This window comes from Bombina bombina, chromosome 2, assembly GCF_027579735.1.
Source record: "Bombina bombina isolate aBomBom1 chromosome 2, aBomBom1.pri, whole genome shotgun sequence".
In the NCBI taxonomy this organism is placed as follows: domain Eukaryota; kingdom Metazoa; phylum Chordata; class Amphibia; order Anura; family Bombinatoridae; genus Bombina; species Bombina bombina.
In genome coordinates, this window is record NC_069500.1 from 61,534,583 (window position 1) to 61,557,054 (window position 22,472).

The window sequence follows — 22,472 nt, forward strand, 5'->3', positions numbered from 1 at the left end:
GCCATTCCCCAGAATACTGAAGTTTACACATATATACATAACAGCCTGATACCAGTCGCTACTACTGCATTTAAGGCTGAACTTACATTATATCGGTATCGGCAGTATTTTCTCAGTCAATTCCATTCCTCAGAAAATAATATACTGCAACATACCTCTTTGCAGGTGAACCTGCCCGCTGTCCCCTGATCTGAAGTTTACCTCACTCCTCAGAATGGCCGAGAACAGCAAAATGAATCTTAGCTACGCCGGCTAAAATCATCCAAAAACTCAGGTAGATTCTTCTTCAAATTCTACCTGAGAAGGAACAACACACTCCGGTGCTGTTTTAAAATAACAAACTTTTGATTGAAGATATAAAAACTAAGTATAATCACCACAGTCCTCTCACACATCCTATCTATTAGTTGGGTGCAAGAGAATGACTGGGTGTGACGTAGAGGGGAGGAGCTATATAGCAGCTCTGCTTGGGTGATCCTCTTGCACTTCCTGTTGGGGAGGAGTTAATATCCCAGAAGTAATGATGACCCGTGGACTGACTACACTTAACAGGAGAAATGGACACTGCATTACCATTGAATTCTACAAGAATCAACACTTAAATCTTACATTTTATATTGAAATGTTATATTTAATAAAGAAAAATGTAAGGGATGTTCTATTTATTATTATTTTTTCTTGAGGAAACACAGATACATCCAAGACAAAGATTAATAAAGTATAAGCATACTATAGATACAATGTAGTACACAAGTACAATAAAAAAATCAGCTTGTAGGAGTCAATCGAGCATAATCTACATGCACAAATTACACAGCGTGCAGTCATACAACATTATCATGTACATACAAAGTTGTGTTTCTCAATTTTATTAAAGTGATGTTAAATCTGAGAGTTTAAAAAAAAACCTGGGATGTACCATCCCTAAAAATAAAGTGGACTTTCATTGATCACTTAGTAAAAAAAAGTGCTAAACTCACCCTTTCTGCGCCGGGGCTCCTTGCTAAAGTCAGCGCTTCCGGCCGACCAACGGCACAGCGTTTTTCTCTCAATGAGGTGACGTTTCCACCTCTAAACCAATAGTCATCTGACAGTTTTCTGTATGCTAGCACGGCTATTGGTTTAGAGGTGGAAACGTCACAGAAAGGGTGAGTTTAGCACCTTTTTTTTACAAACTCATCAATGAAAGTCCAGTTTTATTTTAGTGATGGTAAATCCTAGTGTTTTTTCAATTGAAAGCAGGTGATCACATAGAAACAGAACTATTTAAGTTATTTAGAAATCTGGTTGAGATTTTAGCACAGAAGCTTACACTCTATAACAAGTTTTCCAACACAGGCATATCAAGCAAGCTATAATAAAAATGATTGGGACTCACTGAAATGATAAGCATACATTAGCATACAGTGATATATGTACCCTTGGCAGATGGTTACCTATACAAAGAAGCTGTCAAATCAAAGTTTTAATTATGAAGAAAAAACAGGAACAAATAATAGAAAATTGTTCAGGGTCATAGTGGATTACTAAGACTCAAAATGAATTATTAAAGTCTGAGAATCAAATCTCACCACTCTACATAGAGACAAACTGGTGTTTTTTTTAGCAATACAGACCGCCTAAAATAAAAAAATTAAAGGCTTAAAGGGACATTAAACCCAAAATGTTTCTTACATGGTTCAGATAGAGAATACAATTTTTAAAAAGTTTCCAATTTACTTCTATAATCATATGTGCTTCATTCTCATGTTGTTCTTTATTGAAGCAATATCTAGATAGGTAGCCAGTGAACATGTCTGTAGCACTACATGACAGGAAATAGTGCTGCCATCTAGTGCTCCTGCTAATGTATAACATTAGTACTACATGACAGGAAATAGTGCTGCCATCTAGTGCTCTTGCTAATGTATAACATTACAAAACTGCTGCCATATAGTTTTGCAGACACGTGCACACTCCTGTGCTTACCTTCCTGCTTTTCAACAAAGGATAACTAGAATATGAAGGTTGTTTAAAATTGTATGTTCTGTCTGAATTATGAAGGAAAACTGTTGGGTTTTATGTCATTTAAATGAAATCAATATATAATAAAAGTAAAGCAAAACACAAATAAACATAATCAGGTCAAAAAGATACTGAGCAAATATGAAACAGTGAAACAGGTGCTTATTGCAAGTTAGATGACCAGACCACAGTTTTAATGACCTTAATATAATGACATATATATAATATATAAAATATAACGACATATATAATATATAAAATATAACGACATATATAATATATAAAATATAATGACATATATAATATATAAAATATAACGACATATATAATATATAAAATATAATGACATATATAATATATAAAATATAATGACATATATAATATATAAAATATAATGACATATATAATATATAAAATATAATGACATATATAATATATAAAATATAATGACATATATAATATATAAAAAATAACGACATATATAATATATAAAATATAATGACATATATAATATATCAAATATAATGACATATATAATATATATAAAATATAATGACATACATAATATATAAAATATAATGACATATATAATATATAAAGTATAACGACATATATAATATATAAAATATAATGACATATATAATATATAAAATATAATGACATATATAATATATATAAAATATAAGGACATATATAATATATAAAATATAAGGACATATATAATATATAAAATATAATGACATATATAATATATAAAGTATAATGACATATATAATATATAAAATATAATGACATATATAATATATAAAATATAATGACATATATAATATATATAAAATATAATGACATATATAATATATAAAATATAATGACATATATAATATATAAAATATAATGACATATATAATATATAAAATATAACATATAATGACATATATAATATATAAAATATAATGACATATATAATATATAAAATATAATGACATATATAATATATAAAATATAATGACATACATAATATATCAAATATAATGACATATATAATATATAAAATATAATGACATATATAATATATAAAATATAACGACATATATAATATATAAAATATAACGACATATATAATATATAAAATATGACATATATAATATATAAAATATAAGGACATATATAATATATATAAAATATAAGGACATATATAATATATAAAATATAATGACATATATAATATATAAAGTATAATGACATATATAATATATAAAATATAATGACATATATAATATATAAAATATAATGACATATATAATATATAAAATATAATGACATATATAATATATAAAATATGACATATATAATATATAAAATATAATGACATATATAATATATAAAATATAATGACATAAATAAAATATAATGACATATATAATATATAAAATATAATGACATATATAATATATAAAATATAATGACATACATAATATATAAAATATAATGACATATATAAAATATAATGACATATATAATATATAAAATATAATGACATATATAAAATATGACATATATAATATATAAAATATAATGACATGACATATATATAATATATAACATATAATGACATATATAATATATAAAATATAATGACATATATAATATATAAAATATAATGACATATATAATATATAAAATATAATGACATACATAATATATAAAATATAATGACATATATAATATATAAAATATAATGGTGGGTGCAGCAAAAAATAGGTGCTAATCGGTTTTTAAATTGTTTACACCAGGGTGATTTGTTATTCAATTTCACCTCCCATAATAATCCTGCATTATCCGGGACAGCAGGGAGGTAGGAACAAGAATTAAAAGCTTTGGTTCTAATGTAATAAAAGCCCCAATGCAGCAAAAGTTACATGATAACATTTAACATGTTAGTATCCGACAGTAGTATTCTATAAGTTCACATTGATCAGATTTGATTCATATATAGACGTTTCATTTCATTTTAAATGATTTTATTTACTGCAAAATCATTCTATTTACATTTCCCTAGTAGGCGTGGCGTGTCACATGACACTAGTAGGCATGACGTGTCACATGACACTAGTAGGCGTGACGTGTCACATGACACTAAAAGGTATGACATGTCCCATGACTCTAGTAGGCATGATGTGTCACATGACAAAGAGACCTTGCTTGCTTTAATGTTGTAAAAAAGGCTAAGGACCATTACACACTATACATTCATACCGCTGATGGTGGCCGTGGGTTAACCTGTAGCGCAAACTTCTTGGCGTAGTAGTCGTACAAATGAGGGTCATTCATTGAGCTGTACAACGGCAGACTGTCCACATGGCCATTCTTGTATCGATGACCAACTGTGCTGGCGCTCATAGTTCTTGCTATAGAAACACAAAAGCAAAAAAATCAAATGTCTTATAATCACTCCTGTAACTGTCAGCCACTATTTATATAAACCTTCCATATGACACTTTATCCGTTTTTCTCCAACCCACAGCCACAGTACAATACTGAGTACAGTAATAAAATCTTCTCTTTGTACTCGTTTTAATGGAATGAAGCTTACAGAACCTCACGCTGGCTTTGCATCAGAAAAAATGTATTATTTGTTGACTGCTATTTCTGTTTGCATTAATTGTGTAATTTATCCTGTCCCTCCACACTTCAGGGCAAACCAGGGCACACCAACAATTACACTCCCCATCTCTCTGTCTGTCTATATCTATCCATCTATCTATCATATGTATTTATATACTGTACCTATATGTTTGTCTGTTTAGCTACTAATCTATTTATCTATCTGTCTGTCTATCTATCATATGTATTTATATGCCTGTATGTTTGTCTGTCTATCTACGTATCTATTTGTCTGTCTATCTGTCTATCTATCATATGTATTTATATGCCTGTCTATCTACGTATCTATTTGTCTGTCTATCTAATATATGTATTTATATGCATGTCTGTTTGTCTGTCTATAGACGGATCTATATGTATGTCTATCTATCTATCTGAAATGTTGCTACAATAAAACAAAATAATCACTACAAACTGAATTACACCTTTTTTTTTAATTGATTTTATTTCTTTGGACCTGCAAGTGAAAAGTGGTCCCTTATTTGAAAAGAATTAATACATCTGTCCTAAGTACAGAGCATCTTTAAATGAATCTTGTTCTCCACATCTATTAGATGCCCATGACAGAGATCGATCAGAAAACAAAGTTTTACATAAATACTTTTTCAAAATTGCAAAAGAATTATCTGTTAGCCAATGAGGATTAGCAAGAAGTACATATTAAAGGAATAGAAGAATCAGATTTTAAATGTGCATGGATGCATTTCCATTTTAAATAGAAACATTTTTGCAATATAGTTCCATTAGCAAAAATGCATCTGGTAAAATCTATTAATGTTTCTCAGTGGCATATGCTCATATAATGCTAAATATAATGATGTATCAAAGCAAGGATTAGCCTGAGAATAGCATGATTATATTAGTTGTTTGAACACTGAATAAATGTGTAAAATGTTAGATTCTATATTAGTGAATATTGTGTTGGAACCAAGGTATCCCTTATCTAATCTCTTCTGCTTAGGACAATTAGGGACAGATACAGCAAACAATGGCTGTGTGGAATATAGCAATGTTAAAGTGGCTTTAAATCCCTTTAAACAGTTATTTTAACAATGCTATATTCCACACAGTTATTGATTGTACAATGTATATGTCCATAATCCTCCTCTGCAGAAGAGATTAGAAAAAGGGGAATACCTAAGTTTCAATATGGTGGTGCCCATTACTTTATAGAATATCCATAAGCCCACAATTTTAAATGAAAAGGTTTTTTTCTACACAAAATTAAACATTATGCATTCAAATCTCAAAGTGTTTCACGCACCTTTAAGTATGGGGTTAAATACATAGGGTCTCATGTACTAAAGGGAAGCTAGACGAAATTCCCGGCTACTTAGGAAACATATGTCCCTATAACTCTATGCTGTCTGCAGAGGAAACACATTAATACTAAAACAAGAATTAAAGGGTTATAATAGTAAAAAAAAAATCTAATCGTCTCATTTGTTACCGCAGGCTATCCACCCTGCACTACTGTGTGTTTAACCCCTGAAATTGAGTTAAACACACAGTAGAAGTCCCACTTAGGTCTCAAGTGGAACCTGTCGCTAATCCAATCAGCAGCATTAGACGCTCAACTCAGCTGTCTAACTAGCGCTGCTGATCGAATCGGTAAAGGTTTCCGGTCGGAATCAGCAGTGCTCTGCGGTTCGTGAGTGGTACTTCTACCGTGTCTTTGCGGGGTTTAAACACAAAGTAGTACAGGGTCGCTAGTCTAAAAATTAAATGCTCTAAAAAATTAGAAAATTATATAAATTATCCCCTTTAAATACGAAACAGAATTTTTTAAAGTATCCTTATAGTCCGTAGGACTATGTATATTAATCATTACCAGCGTATGGTGCTTTCCTGCTCAGCGCAGATTCCACAGGTCTGTGATTGAGGTTGACCCGGAATCTACGCAACGAGTTGGTCCAGTCCTCTGACTTACGAGAATCATTCCATGTTGGCTTCCCCCGTGGAGGAGACACATCTCTAAACTGAAAACCTTAAAATAATAAAAATAATTATACAAATGTTACCAAAACTATTTCAAACAAAATAGAGCAAGTGAATTGTATTTTTTCCCCCAATTTACCTGTTTTATCAAATGTACTTAGTTCTCTTAGTATATCCTATCTTGGACATAAACCAGCAATCCATTACTGGGAACCAACTGAACACATTGGGTGAGCCAATGACAACAGGCATACATTTAAATTAAAGGGACAGTAAACATAAAATATTTGTAATCAAATTTGTGCACAATTAATTAACACAACAAGCCTCTTACCTTTTAAAAATAATGCATTCTATATTTTATTACAAATGAAAACTCCTTCTGGCTGGTGCAGTGCATTTTTTTAAAAAACAAACAAACCTAATCACAGAATTGTTTTCTAATCACAAACCACTCGTTCATGCCATTCAGATAAGTGTAGCGCTCTTCACCACTGGATAAAACTGTCAGCTTTAAACAGCTTTCAAAATTACTTCCATCATCAAATGTAATGTCTTTTTTGCTATCCTTTGTTGAAGAGTAAACCCAGATAGGCTCAGGAGCAGCTATGCATTACTAATATGTAGCATAGAACATCTGGTGAGCTAATGACAAGAGGCATTTATGTGCAGCCACCAATCAGCAGCTAGCTCTCAGTAGTGAATTGCTGCTTCAGAGACTATCTAGGCATGCTTTGCAACAAAAGATACCAAAGAACATAAACATGTTTCATAAAAATGTAATTTTGATTTTCCCTTTTTTTGAGTAAGTCTTGAATACAAATGAACAATATTTTGATTTTAAAACTCTACAAACACAAAATTGTTTGTGGGGTTTTTTTTAGGGACATGAAACCCGAACATTTTCTTTCAAGATTCAGATAGAATATACATTTTTAAAACATTTTTCCGACTTATTTATGTTATATTTTTTTTTTTGGTATTCTTTATTAAAGAAGCACCACTGCTCTACTGGGAGATAGCTAAACACATTGGTAAGCCAACTGGTAAACCAATGAATAGGGGCATACAAGTACAGCTACCAATTGGCAGCTTCTCAGTCTACCTAGATATGCTTTTCATCAAAGCATTTTATAATACAATAACAAATCAACCACAGGCAGAGAAGATTGAGACTTACAGGCGGAAAAATAAGTATTTTTTAAAATAATTGTATTTTTAAAAAATATTAATTCAAACATTTGGATTTCAGAATAAGTTTTAATTTTGGATTTCCGGATTTGGGGATTTGTACCTGTAGAAGTAAACTGGAAACATATTTAAAATGGTGTGCTCTATCTGAATCATGATAGAAAATATTTGGGATTCATGTCCCTTTAATTGATTTTTATAGGATTTTTTTGTTGAATAACATAGAGGTAGATACAACAAGTAATCAGTTTACAACAAAATTGCCACATCTATTCAGAGATAAACGCCACAATATAGTTTTCAAGTCTACTCAGATAAGATATTTAAAACTAACAAGCAGATATGAACAATCAGCAGAGAGTTACAGGAATAGATAACTGACCCCATTAACCTAAACACTTCCCATTTATACCATTTATGTCAATGCAGAAGTATATTCTTCCCAGAAACACTAAGTTTTATTTACTTAACAAAAACATATACATTTCAAAGAAGATATAAATGAAACTTCTGCCTGTAGCGTCTCCTGCCAAGGAAAAAAATCTTTTTTTTTTTTTAGGAACTGCCCTAACTCAGTGACGCAATTGCAGATCCGCCCACAAGACCCCTTATCTCCCTGCCCCAGGAAAATGTTTGGTGACATCAGATATGTAAATGAATACACAATATGAACTATTTTTAAAAGTTGGCAGTTGTGAATCAAACTTGTTTTCTTTCAAGCTCAGCACCTGTTTACTATTTTGACAGTAACTATTAATTTAAGTAAAGTAACACATTTCAGCAATGTACGGTGCTATTGTTTGGCGTTCAATCTTACCGGTAGCAGGGCGGATTCTTGGCACTGTTGCAGCAGGGAAGACATCCCTTGGTCTCATTTGCGCAAATGAACCATTTGTAGTTTGGGGTTGTAAGATGCCACTCACTGAGGGAGAGGAGTTGTAATACTGTATTTGTGTAGGCATTGTCTGTTACTGGCGATTAACCTTATTTCCTCCTCTAAAAAAAAAAAGAAAAGTATTGATCATTCTTTATTTCAATAACCAAGTAAATAATAATCTGAATCATATGGTATGTTAGCATACATAATATTAAAAAATGAGAACTGCCAGGTGACCAAATATTTAACCCTTTGAGTGCTAAGCACTATCCCACCTGGGTGCTAAGGTTTTTTAAAGGGTTTTTTTATTTTACATTTTACTTTTTTTTTTATTTCAGATCCCCAAGACTTATACTGTTGGAAAGGATAGGCGATTACCTTTCCAACGGTGGGTCTTGGGGGTCTGTAGCTGCTTAGATGCCTGAGATACAGGCTTCTAAGCAGCATGCCCCCTGCTCCTATATTTAACATTGTTAATGTTAAATAAAGTTGTGCGGTGACGTCATCACATCATTGCCCGTGACATCACCGCGCATAACGTGAAGCCCCGGCGATGCCTGTCACTATACGCCGGGGCAGGAGCGGGTGGGAGCCTACTGATCTCCCTCAAGGTGGGAAAGTGCTAGTGACGGCTCTGAGCCGTCATTAGCACCAAAGTGGGAAACTCTGTGACGGCTCAGAGCCGTCATTAACACTCAAGGGGTTAAAAGGGACATGAAACTCAATTTTTTATCTTTCGTGATTCAGACAGAGCATGCAATTCAATTTTCCAATTTATCTCTACTATCAAATGTCATTCTCTTTGTATCTTTTGTTGAAAAGCAGGTATATAAGCTCAGGAGGGTGCATGCGTCTGGCGCACTATATGGCAGCAGTTTTGCAAGAATGTTGCAAGACCGCTATTTCCTGCTATGTAGTGCTCCACTTATCTAGGTATTTGTAAGTATTATAAGATGCAGAACTCACAGTATTACGTATACAATATATAATGCCCCATACATCTCTGAAATGACCAATTATTCAAAGGGAGGGGGTGCCAGGAGTATATACGGAAATTGAATCTGTTACTAGTACGGAAAGAAATATAATTCTGCAGCACATACGGGGGCAGGGTATAAAACATAATATTTAATAAAAAAAAGGTGCTGACATAAATCAGATTAAAAACAATTAAAAAAACACTTTTGACAAAGCTCAGGCGAAACGCTTGTCAGGCGTTTGCCGGTCGGAGTACTCGGGTATTCGCTTATTTGTTGATCCAATGATTGTTGGCTCTGATAGGATGATGCCCTGATATTTTTCAATAACTGTGTTTGCACACCCAGCATCAGCATAGCATTAACCCCTTGATAGCCCACTACATGTGGGATTCATCTAATCATAGTGTAAGTCTTTTACAGGGAACATTTTGTTAAGTTGTGGGTGCTACACAATGGGCCTCTCTGTCCTTTGACCATTGATAATACTTTTTTGTCTGCTTCTTCTATGCATGTATGTATGTGTAGTAGTACAGGATACTAGTTATCCCTCTTCCCTATTACTCAGACGGTAATACTGTGTGGTTGCTTTTTAATGGTTTTCATCTGTGTTATGTCAACACCTTTTTATTTTTTTCACATATTAAAAGTTATGTTTTAGGGGGGCGTGTCTGACCACCGACCGTGATGGCTGCTTTCTAACTAGGGCTCAACAGAAGAGTGTTTAAAACTGCTGTTTTTCACTCCTATATACCATATACCAAGCTTGATTCAAGATAATTAGTGCTTGTGGAACAGTATTGGACATTATTTGCCGTTTGATTTTAGCCCAGCAGTCCAGAATTTATGAGGTACGCAGCAGAGGCCTGTTGACGGCCTGGAACCTCATCCACCCCTCCATATTTCTGACGCTATCAGATATTACCAGCCAGTTGTGCTGAAGAATGGAATGCCCTCTACACACCACCCTGTCACAAGGGTAAGAAGACAAATTGAGCCCAGAACAATATGGCGGCGGCAAATAACTGGCAAGAGTCGATGATACAGCTACTTGTCAGTCGCTTTGAGGAACTTGAGCGGAGCTTAATCAGTGTCCTATCATCTGTTTATGATCACTCGCCTCCTGTAGAGGGAAAGCGGAGTCCACAGATGCAGGGAGTTTCATCAGTCTCATCGCTTGGTGTGGCGGCTATTGAGAGTAAGCAGTTGCAGATGGTTGTGGAGTCCATTTGTATCTATCCGGAACTTTCTGTTTCCCTACATGAGGAGAATTCCCTTTACTTACCTGTCGCTGCGTGGGCGAGTCAATTACCCTGTTTTTTGGTCTCGGATGGAGGAGATGCGGCCGGCCCCTTGCGAGAGTCCTTGGAGTCCCTGCCTGCATTCAAGGGAGTTCTGAATATGGAAACGGCAAGACAACCGACATTCCAGCATGCCAAGCCCCTACCTGAAAATATGTTATACTTTGCTGTGAAATGCGGGGGACACTTACAGCAGTTGTTGGTTGACTTCTTCAACAGAGCAGGAGTAGGCTGAATCTACAACATCAAAGCTTGTTAGAGACGCAAGTCTTTTGTTTCTTTTATTTATTTTTTAAGCTATCTGTCTCTTAAAATATGTTTATATAGCCTTTGGTTGTATATGCCTGGCTTCAATAGTGATGATTATCTTTCTGATAATAGTCTAGCCTGTATCTTATAAAAAAGTTATCTTTATCTAATAGAGTGTTGGAAAATAGTAGTCGAGGTCTGCAGTACTACGCAGCATCATTTGTATATATATGATAAAAAGGGTTTGCTCTATGTTTCCTCTTTTGCAAACGACAAACTACAAATGTGTATATGAGGATTTCAAGATTTACAGTTTGAGATCCATAAAGGACTGATGATAACTTTGCAGGGGCTATATTTATGTATAATTTTCTGATTATATTTTCCTAATGTTTTTGTTCATATTATATACAGGGGTAACATGTTTCCAGACATCAGAAGTCCACTATGTGACATTTAATTTTTTTTTTTTAAGATGAAGATTGGTTTGAAGCTTTGTTAACCACTTCTTTTTATATAGATAGTTCATATTATTTATTCACTCCATGATACTAATACAATATGCACTGGGGTATACATCAGCCTCTATGATTGTACTAAAGACTGAATACCAGGTTGTAGTAGTTAGTTACCTCTTACCCTCAATATAGTCTAACCGTATTTTCTAGGGCCCAAGAAAGCTTTGAGGATCTTTTATAAAATGTATACTTGCAGTTATCTATTACCCCTGTAGTTATGTTATAAGTTATAGCAGGTAGCGACAACCATTTCTTTTTTACTAAGATAATATTATCTGGAGAACTTAGAGCTATTCTGTTAACCAGGATTTAATTATACCCCCACATAGTTAGATAAATATTTGAGAACTGTTAATCTGGCTATATCAGCTACTTTCCATTAGCTATTATCCCTTATAGACATTGGCTCCAAGAGTTAATGTTTTTAGTTTTAAGTTACATTCTCCATCTGCATTGGCCACTAATATACTCATTGAGTTGTGATGCTAAGACTATACTAGTTAAATAAGGCTATGTGATTTCTTTGGTGGCAGTTTTTAAACTGTCTACAGAGATGATGCTAAATAAGATTGCTGTTTGAATAATGATACTATGTTTTAATTACAGTATAGAGCTTATGAATCACACTGTTGCAAGTTTTATTCTGATTTGAGCTCTTATCCTTAAATAGTTATTTCTATACAATGAGTGGACACTGTTGTATATTTATATATAAGATAACCAAAAATGAGGTTAACCTTTTGTGATCCAGGAGTGGTCTTTCCCCATACATGATTACCCTCTGGTACTCTGCTTATTCAATAGTATTAGGATGTACAAAGGTGATCTTAGATAACATCTAGAGGGTTTCTTTTTCATTTGGCCATAGATATGCGATTTAATATTGTTGTAACGTGTATTGTGAACATGTGATGTCTAGTTCATTTGCTATATCATAGATGTATCCTATGTAACAATTTTGGATGGGAATGTTTCTTGAACATATGTTTTGTTGTTTTTTGCTTCTTTGTATGCCGTGACTTTAACCTCAATAAAAAACATTTAAAAAAAATAAAAAATGTATGTTTTATACTTTGCTCCCGTATTACACTTCTGGTTTTGAAGTGTGTGCTGGATAATTATATTTCTTTCCTTACTAGTAACACCTATCTACGTATCTCTTCAACAAAGAATACCATGGGAACAAAGCAAATTTAATAATAAAAGTAAGTTGGAAACGTTTTTTAAAATAATATGCTCTGTCTGAATCACAAAATAAATTAAAAAATAAATCCGTTTTTTTGTTTTGTTCTGTAATCTTGGAAACACAGAAGTACCAAATGCTCTTTCCTTTAAGGGACAGTAAAGTCCAAAATAAACTTTCATGATTCAAATAGGGTAAGCAATTTTAAACAACTTTCCATCTTACTTTTATCATCAAATTTCCTTTGTTCTCTTGGTATTCTTAGTTGAAAGCTAAACCTAGATAGGCTCATATGCTAATTTCTAAGCCCTTGGAGGCCGCCTCTTATCTGAATGCATTTGACAGTTTTTAACAGCTAGAGGGCGTTAGTTCATGTGTATCATATAGATACTATTGTGCTCATGCCCATAGAATTATTTAAGAGTCAGCACTGATTGGCTAAAATGCAAGTCTTTCAAAAACTGAAATAAGGGGTAGTCTGTAGATGCTTAGATACAAGGTAATCACAGAGGTAAAAAGTATATTAAATATAACCATGTTGGATATGCAAAACTAGGGAATGGGTATTAAAGGAATGATCTATCTTTTTAAACAATAACATTTTTGGTGTACTGTTTACTGTCCCTTTAAGTATGCAGGATGCTCTCCAGCCTCATACTTAGCACAATTCTCAGAAATGACAAGTAAAGCTGTCAAGATAAATAACGATTTTGTTTTGCATTATTTGTTACTATATTTAAAGGGACACTAAACCCAAATGTTTTCTTTCATGATTCAGATACAGCATGTAATTTTAAGCAACTTTCTAATTTACTTCTATTATCAATTTTTCTTTGTTCTCTTGCTATCTTTATTTGAAAAGAAAGCATCTCAGCTAAGGAGCCAGCAAATTTTTGATTCAGGACAATGGACAGCACTTGTTTAAAGGTAATAGGAGTAAATTAGAAAGTTGAAATATTGCATATATCGTATGGGGGATTTTCTTTTGATTTTAAGGTCTCTTTAAATGCACTGCAGTTTTGCACCCTGCTACACGCTATACCATCACACCAGGTACAAATTAAGATGCTTTGTTTAAAGACAGCAAAGTGTTTTGCTCACTAAATTACAGTTTTATGCATTTATAAACCATTTACAGTATTTTGTATGTAGTTCTTTTCCAATACAGTTCTTAAAGGGACATGAAACCCAAAGTACCCCTTTCGTGGTACAGATAAAACAACAATTTTAAACAAGTTTCCACATTTTTTCATTTACATTTACTTCTTAATATTCTTTGTTGAAGGAGTAACAATGCACTACTGAGAGCTAGCTGCACATTTCAGGCGAGTCCATGAAAAGAGGCATTGCTGCTTCAAAGATTTCCTGGGTATGCTATTCAACAAAGGATACCAAAAAACAAAGCAAATTAGGTAATAAAAGTATTAGAATTAGAAAAAAATTAGAAAGTTGTTTAACATTGCATGCTCTGAATCATGAGAGTTTAATTTTGACTTTACTATCTCATTAATTGGATCTGCTACATTTGTAGTTTGAATGTGTTAAAATTCTGCATGGTCACTTCAGACTTCATAAACGTTTCCCATATCTGTCCCTAGCCGGCCTCAGCAGAGGTGGTAAGATAAGATATTGCAAAAAAAAGGAACGTTTTATCAACAAAATGACAGAGGCTTCTCCAAATAAAATAAATGGATGTGGTGAGGAGAGATTGGCCTTTGAAAATAATTCCAGTCAAACAAGGTGTTAATGTCGTCAGATATCTTTACACTTGGCTGGTATGCTAATTTATTGCATCTACAGAGAGGTCTTGTCACTACAAGGTGCTTAATATCCCTTTAAATAGAAAAAGCCGTTGTTTCCTAGCTATGACAGATGTCACCATTCTTGATGAACTTGCCTCACGCAATATGAGTGTTACCATTGTTTTGGTTACATAAAGGTGCCTTCCATTCATACACAAAACTTGCCCAAACCGGCCCTTTCTCAGCTCTGTAAACACAAACTAATGAGCAATATTTTTCAATAAACAACATACTGTATATTTGAGTAGCATCAGTGCAGAAAATTCTCATTGGTTCTGCATGCGATAACTTGTTAAAGGGACCTGAAACCCAACAATTTTCTTTTGTGATTCAGACAGAACATGTCCTTTTAAACAACTTTCAAATTTATTTTTATTATCAAATTTTCTTCATTTTCTTAGCATCTTTTGTTGAAAAACAGTGACATAATGTTAAGGAGCATGCAAGAATATTATCCATTTGCAAGAGTACTAGAGGGCAGCACTATTTCCTGTCATGTAGTGCTGCAGATGCCTACCTAGGTATCTCTTCAACTAAGAATACCATGGGAACAAAGCAAATTTGATAATAGTAAATAGAACATTGCCGCTTGGATGAAGATGTCTGCCGGTCCGAATGTCCTCTTCTGCCCGGATAGGATGAAGACTTCTGCCGGTCCGAATGTCCTCTTCTGCCCGGATAGGATGAAGACTTCTGCCGGTCCGGATGTCCTCTTCTGCCCGGATAGGATGAAGACTTCTGCCGGTCCGAATGTCCTCTTCTGCCCGGATAGGATGAAGACTTCTGCCGGTCCGGATGTCCTCTTCTGCCCGGATAGGATGAAGACTTCTGCCGGTCCGGATGTCCTCTTCTGCCTGGATAGGATGAAGACTTCTGCCGGTCCGGATGTCCTCTTCTGCCTGGATAGGATGAAGACTTCTGCCGGTCCGGATGTCCTCTTCTGCCCGGATAGGATGAAGACTTCTGCCGGTCCGGATGTCCTCTTCTGCCTGGATAGGATGAAGACTTCTGCCGGTCCGGATGTCCTCTTCTGCCTGGATAGGATGAAGACTTCTGCCAGTCTGGATGTCCTCTTCTGCCCCATCGGATGAAGACTTCGGCCCGGCTGGGTGAAGACGACTCAAGGTAGGGAGATCTTCAGGGGGGTAGTGTTAGGTTTATTTAAGGGGGGTTTGGGTGGGTTAAAGTAGGGGTATGTGGGTGGTGAGTTTTAATGTTGGGGGGGGGTTGTATTTATTTTTTACAGGTAAAAGAGCTGATTACTTTGGGGCAATGCCCCGCAAAAAGCCCTTTTAAGGGCTGGTAAAAGAGCTGATTACTTTGCAATGTAGAATAGGGTAGGGACTTTTATTATTTTGGTTTTTTTTTATTTCATTAGGGGGCTTAGATTAGGTGTAATTAGTTTAAAATTCTTGTAATATTTTTTATGTTCTGTAATTTAGTGGGGTTTTTTTTTGTAATTTAGTTTATTTAATTGTATTTAATTGTAGGTATTTGTAGCTAATTTATTTAATTAATGTAATGATAGTGTAGTGTTAGGTTTAATTGTAACTTAGGTTAGGATTTATTTTACAGGTAATTTTGTAATTATTTTAACTAGGTAGCTATTAAATAGTTAATAACTATTTAATAGCTATTGTACCTAGTTAAAATAAATACAAAGTTGCCTGTAAAATAAATATAAATCCTAAAATAGCTACACTGTATCTATTAGTTATATTGTAGCTATATTAGGGTTTATTTTATAGGTAAGTATTTAGTTTTAAATAGGAATAATTTATTTAATAAGAGTAATATTATTTAGATTTATTTAATTAATATTTAAGTTAGGGGGGTGTTAGGGTTAGTGTTAGACTTAGGTTTAGTGGTTAATAATTTTATTATAGTGGCGGCGGTGTAGGAGGGGCAGGATAGGGGTTAATACATTTATTATAGGTGGCCGCGGTATAGGGGGGGCAGGATAGGGGTTAATACATTTATTATAGGTGGCGGCGGTATGGGGGGGCAGGATAGGGGTTAATAAATTTATTATAGGTGGCGGCGGTATAGGGGGGGCAGGATAGGGGTTAATAGGTATTATGTAGGTGGCGGCAGGGGCCGGGAGCGGCGGTTTAGGGGTTAAACTATTTATTTCGTTGCGGCGGGGTCCGGGATCCGCAGGATAGGGGTTAATAAGTTTATGTAGGTGGCGGCGGTATAGGGGTTAATATGTATAATGTAGGTGGGGCGGGGTCAGGGAGTGGCGGTTTAGGGGTTAACATGTATAATATAGTTGTGGCGGGATCCGGGAGCGACGGTTTAGGGGGTAATAAGTTTATTTAGTTGCGGCGGTGTAGGGGGGGGCAGATTAGGGGTGTTTAGACTCGGGGTACATGTTAGGGTGTTAGGTGCAGACGTTTCCCATAGGAATCAATGGGATATTGGGCAGCAGCGAACATGAGCTTTCGCTATGGTCAGACTCCCATTGATTCCTATGGGATCCGCCGCCTCCAGGGCGGCGGATTGAAATCCAGGTACGCTGGCCCGGAATAGTGGCGAGCGTACCTGGTAGTAGTTTGATAACTACCAAAAGTAGTCAGATTGTGCCGAACTTGCGATCGGAACATCTGTAGTGACGTTAGCATCGATCTGTGTTGGACTGAGTCCCGCGGATCGAAGCTTACGTCACTAGATTTTACTTTTGCCGGGCAGTAGGGGTTGATAACTAAGGCGAATCAGCATCGCCACAAATACGCTGCAGAATTCCAGTTTATTTGCGGTTGATGGCTTGATAACTAGAGGCCAGAGAGTGCAATTGAAAATACCTCCTTCTCCTGGTATCCTTTTGTTGAAACAGCTCCTTTACATGAGAGCATACTGAGGTAGTGTCTTGAACACTATTTGACAGCAGGTTTTGGATATCTCGTTGTTTTATGCAACAAAGGATACAGGGAGAATTAGTTAAATATGATAATAGAATTAAACTAGAAATTATTTTGGAATTATCCTCTCTAGGTATGGGCGAATGTTTCTAAAAATTTGAAATTTAAAACAAATTTTCATACATTAGTTCATTTGAATCAAATTTCAAATGTTTATATAACATTCTATTTTTGAATTTTCGTTTTCGAATTTTTCAATAAAATTCGAAAATATTAGTTTGAATAATAGAATGTTTAGCTATTTCAATTTCGAAATGTAATATTCGAATTAGACATTCAAATTTGAATGTAAGATTCGAATTTGAAATAGTATTTCCAGTCTACAACTGTGTTGAAATATTCAAATTTGAATGTGACACTCGAAAACTGTAAATAACATTCGAAAATAGAATTTTTAAGAATATTTGTTCTTATCAACATTCTAATATGTAAACTGAATTTCTACAATAACATTTGTTCTAACATTCGAATTCAAATATAAACACATTTGCCCATCCCCTCTCTGTATGAATCATGACAGTATAATTTTTACTTCCAGGTCCCTTTAAATCACTGTTTTTCAAACCTGTCCTCAGACCTCCCTAATAGGCCACATTTTGTGAATATCTGAACTGGAGCACAAGTAAAATAATCAGCTGATTAGTAACCATGGTTATTTCATCTGCTCACATCCAAGGTAATCCTGAAAACCTGACCTGTCGGGGAGGCCTGAGGACAGGTTTGAAAACCAGTGTTTTAAAGGGATGCTATTGTATAAATCATAATGGAGCTATCTGGTTCCAGCATCACATTTTTATAACGTCTGGTATTATTACTACTACTACTACTACTAATAATAATAATAATAATAAACATTCTGAGATGATCCTCTAGAGATCCCATATGAGATTCACGAATCAGTTGCTATGTATACTCTGAGACTCGGAACGTGAAGAGGACGATGAGTCAAATATATACAGTATTGGTGTTTCTTTTAATTATAAGAATTTTAAACATTATTGACCTTAGACCGCCACAACCACATCACTACAAAGCACTTCCTAGAGGTATGCACCTGCCACTAGATACTCACATCACACCAGGGGTGTAACTAAACCACAGTGGCAGAGCCCCCATTTCTACAGTGCCCTATCAGGCTGTAATTAATCAGTAACCGTAAATGTACAAAAGGATAAACACTTCCTGTACACAAATTCTGTCAGGTACAGCAACACTGTGGTGGCCATCTTGGAAACCCTGACACCATATTTGTAAAGGCAAATACAAACTTTTTTCGTACACTGTGAGCCCTGTTTTACATGGGGGCACACAGGGGGACTACACAGAAAGCAGGTGGAGCCTGTGACCTATTAAGAACCGAACCCCTGTAGCAACAAAGTGTATCCTATTTTTTTTAGTAGACAAAGCATGTTTAGAAAATAACTAACAAACGGCTAGATTACGAGTTTTGCGGTATGGCTATTAACGCTGAAAAATTGGCCTTTACACTGGAATGGCCAGGAACGCATATTATGAGTCAAGGTGGTATAGCTATACCGCAAGTATTTTAGCCTGTAACGCAACATTTATTCCGCACTCAAAAACATTTTAGCGGTCCAGTTAAAATGCTTACGTTACAGCCTATACCAACACGATCCATCTGAGACCAGTAGTTATGGATTTTGCAAAACAAAAATGTTTCACAAAACTCATAACTAAAATGTTACAAAGTACACTAACACCCATAAACGAACTATTAACCCCTAAACTGCCGCATCGCATACGCTATATTAAATTTATTAACCACTAATCTGTTACCCACATCGCGACTATTAAATAAGGACAAAAAAATCAGCTAGATTTAGAGTTTTGTCGGTAAAGACCCGCGTAGCTAACGCAGCTTTTTTTCCTACCTCTGCTCCCAAACAACGCTGGTATTTAGAGTTGTCTGAGGGGCTGTGTTAGGCTCCAAAAAGGGTGTGTTGAGCCTAATTTACCGCCATTTCAACCCTCAATACCAGCGTTGCTTACGGTAGCGGTAAGCAGCTAAAACGTGCTCGTGCACGATTCCCCCATAGGAAACAATGGGGCAGTTTCGGCTGAAAAAAAACCTAACACCTGCAAAAAAGCAGCGTTAAGCTCCCAACGCAGCCCCATTGTTTCCTATGGGGAAATAGTTTCTAAGTCTGCACCTAACACCCTAACATGAACCCCGAGTCTAAACACCCCTAACCTTACACTTATTAACCCCTAATCTGCCGCCCCCGCTATCGCTGACACCTGCATTACACAATTAACCCCTAATCTGCTGCTCCGGATACCGCCGCCACCTACATTATCCCTATGAACCCCAAATCTGCTGCCCCCAACATCGCCGACAACTACATAATATTTATTAACCCCTAATCTGCCCCCCCAACGTCGCCGCTACCTTACCTACACTTATTAACCCCTAACCGTACCTCGCCGCTACTCTAATAAATGTATTAACCCCTAAAGCTAAGTCTAACCCTAACACCCCTCTAAGTTAAATATAATTTTAAACTAACAAAATAAATTAAATATTATTAACTAAAGTATTCCTATTTAAAACTAAATACTTACCTGTAAAATAAACCCTAATATAGCTACAATATAACAAATAATTATATTGTAGCTATTTTAGGATTTATATTTAATTTTACAGGCAACTTTGTATTTATTTTAACTAGGTACAATAGCAATTAATAGTTAATAACTATTTAATAGCTACCTAGTTAAAATAATTACAAAATTACCTGTAAAATAAATCCTAACCTAAGTTACAATTAAACCTAACACTACACTATCAATAAATTAATTAAATAAATTACCTACAATTACATAAAATTAAATAAACTAAACTAAATTACAAAAAAAACCAACACTAAATTACAAAAAATAAAAAAAGATTACAAGAATATTAGGCTAATTACACCTACTCTAAGTCCCCTAATAAAATAAAAAAGCCCCCCAAAATAATAAAGGCCCCTACCCTATTCTAAATTAAAAAGTAACCAGCTCTTTTACCAGCCCTTAAAAGGGCTTTTTGCGGGGCATGCCCCAAAGTAATCAGCTCTTTTGCCTGTAAAAAAAAATACAACCCCCCCCCCCAAAATTAAAACCCACCACCCACATACACCTACTCTAAACCAAACCCCCCTTATATAAACCTAACACTACCCCCCTGAAGATCTCCCTACCTTGAGTCGTCTTCACCCAGCCGGGCCGAAGTCTTCATTCGATGGGGCAGAAGAGGACATCCAGACCGGCAGAAGTCTTCATCCGGACCGGCAGACATCTTCATGCAAGCGGCATCTTCTATCTTCATCCATCCGACAAGGAGCGGCTCCATCTTCAAGACCTCCGGCGCGGAACATCCTTCTTCCCAAACGACTACCCGACGAATGAAGGTTCCTTTAAGTGATGTCATTCAAGATGGCGTCCCTCGAATTCCGATTGGCTGATAGGATTCTATCAGCCAATCGGAATTAAGGTAGGAAAAATCTGATTGGCTGATTGAATCAGCCAATCAGATTCAAGTTCAATCCGATTGGCTGATCCAATCAGCCAATCAGATTGAGCTTGCATTCTAATGGCTGTTCCGATCCTAAAATAGCTACAAAATAATTATTTGTTATATTGTAGCTAGTTTAGGGTTTATTTTACAGGTAAGTATTTCGTTTTAAATAGGAATACTTTAGTTAATAATATTTAATTTATTTTGTTAGATTAAAATTATATTTAATTTAGGGGGGTGTTAGGGTTAGGGTTAGACTTAGCTTTAGGGGTTAATACATTTATTATAGTAGCGGCGAGGTCCGGTCGGCAGATTAGGGGTTAATACTTGAAGTTAGGTGGCAGCGATGTTAGGGAGGGCAGATTAGGGGTTAATACTATTTATTATAGTGGCGGCGAGGTCCGGTCGGCAGATTAGGGGTTAATAAATATTAGAATCCTATCAGCCAATCGGAATTCGAGGGACGCCATCTTGGGTGACGTCTCTTAAAGGAACCTTCATTCGTCGTTAGTCCATCGGTGGGGAAGGATGGCTCCACGTCGGCTGCTTCAAGATGGACCTGCTCCGATCCGGATGGAAGAAGATAGAAGATGCCGCCTGGATGAAGACTTCCGACCCTCTGGAGGACCTCTTCTGGCCGGATAAGATGAAGACTTCGGACCCTCTTCTGGACGGATCGGTGATACCTGGCTGGGTGAAGACAAGGTAGGGAGATCTTCAGGGGCTTAGTGTTAGGTTTTTTAAGGGGGGTTTGGGTTAGATAAGCGATTCGTTGGGAAGTCGTCGGTGAAGATGGATGTTCCGCGTCGGCGGGATGAACACGGATCCGGAAGAAAGAAGATTGAAGATGCCGTTGATAGAAGACTTCAGTCGGATTATGGACCTCTTCAGCTCCCGCTTGGATGAAGACTTCAGCCGGATCATGGACATCTTCAGCCCCCCGCTTGGGCTTGGATCAAGACATTGGAGCCAGGACGGATCGGTGTGATACCCGGCGAGGTGAAGATAAGGTAGGAAGATCTTCAGGGGCTTAGTGTTAGGTTTATTTAAGGGGGGTTTGGGTTAGATTAGGGGTATGTGGGTGGTGGGTTGTAATGTTGGGGGGGTATTGTATGTGTTTTTTTTACAGGCAAAAGAGCTGAATTCTTTGGGGCATGCCCCGCAAAGGGCCCTTTTCAGGGCTGGTAAGGTAAAAGAGCTTTGAACTTTTTTAATTTAGAATAGGGTAGGGCATTTTTTTATTTTGGGGGTCTTTGTTATTTTATTAGGGGGCTTAGAGTATGTGTAATTAGTTTAAAATTGTTGTAATATTTTTCTAATGTTTGTAAAT

The 22,472-nt window shown here is 35.6% G+C and overlaps 1 protein-coding gene across 1 annotated transcript in view; it reads right to left on the minus strand.

Moving 5' to 3' along the window:
* The window catches only part of LOXHD1 (lipoxygenase homology PLAT domains 1), a 666,378-nt gene that overhangs the window by 629,875 nt on the left and 14,031 nt on the right, over positions 1-22,472 (minus strand). Inside the window, exons 2-4 of the mRNA XM_053701077.1 lie at positions 8,615-8,793; positions 6,500-6,655; positions 4,261-4,412 (exon numbers count right to left, since the gene is read on the minus strand). Coding sequence (XP_053557052.1) covers positions 4,261-4,412; positions 6,500-6,655; positions 8,615-8,759 — 453 coding nt within the window. The 5' untranslated portion in view covers positions 8,760-8,793. The remainder of the gene's footprint in view (positions 1-4,260; positions 4,413-6,499; positions 6,656-8,614; positions 8,794-22,472) is intronic.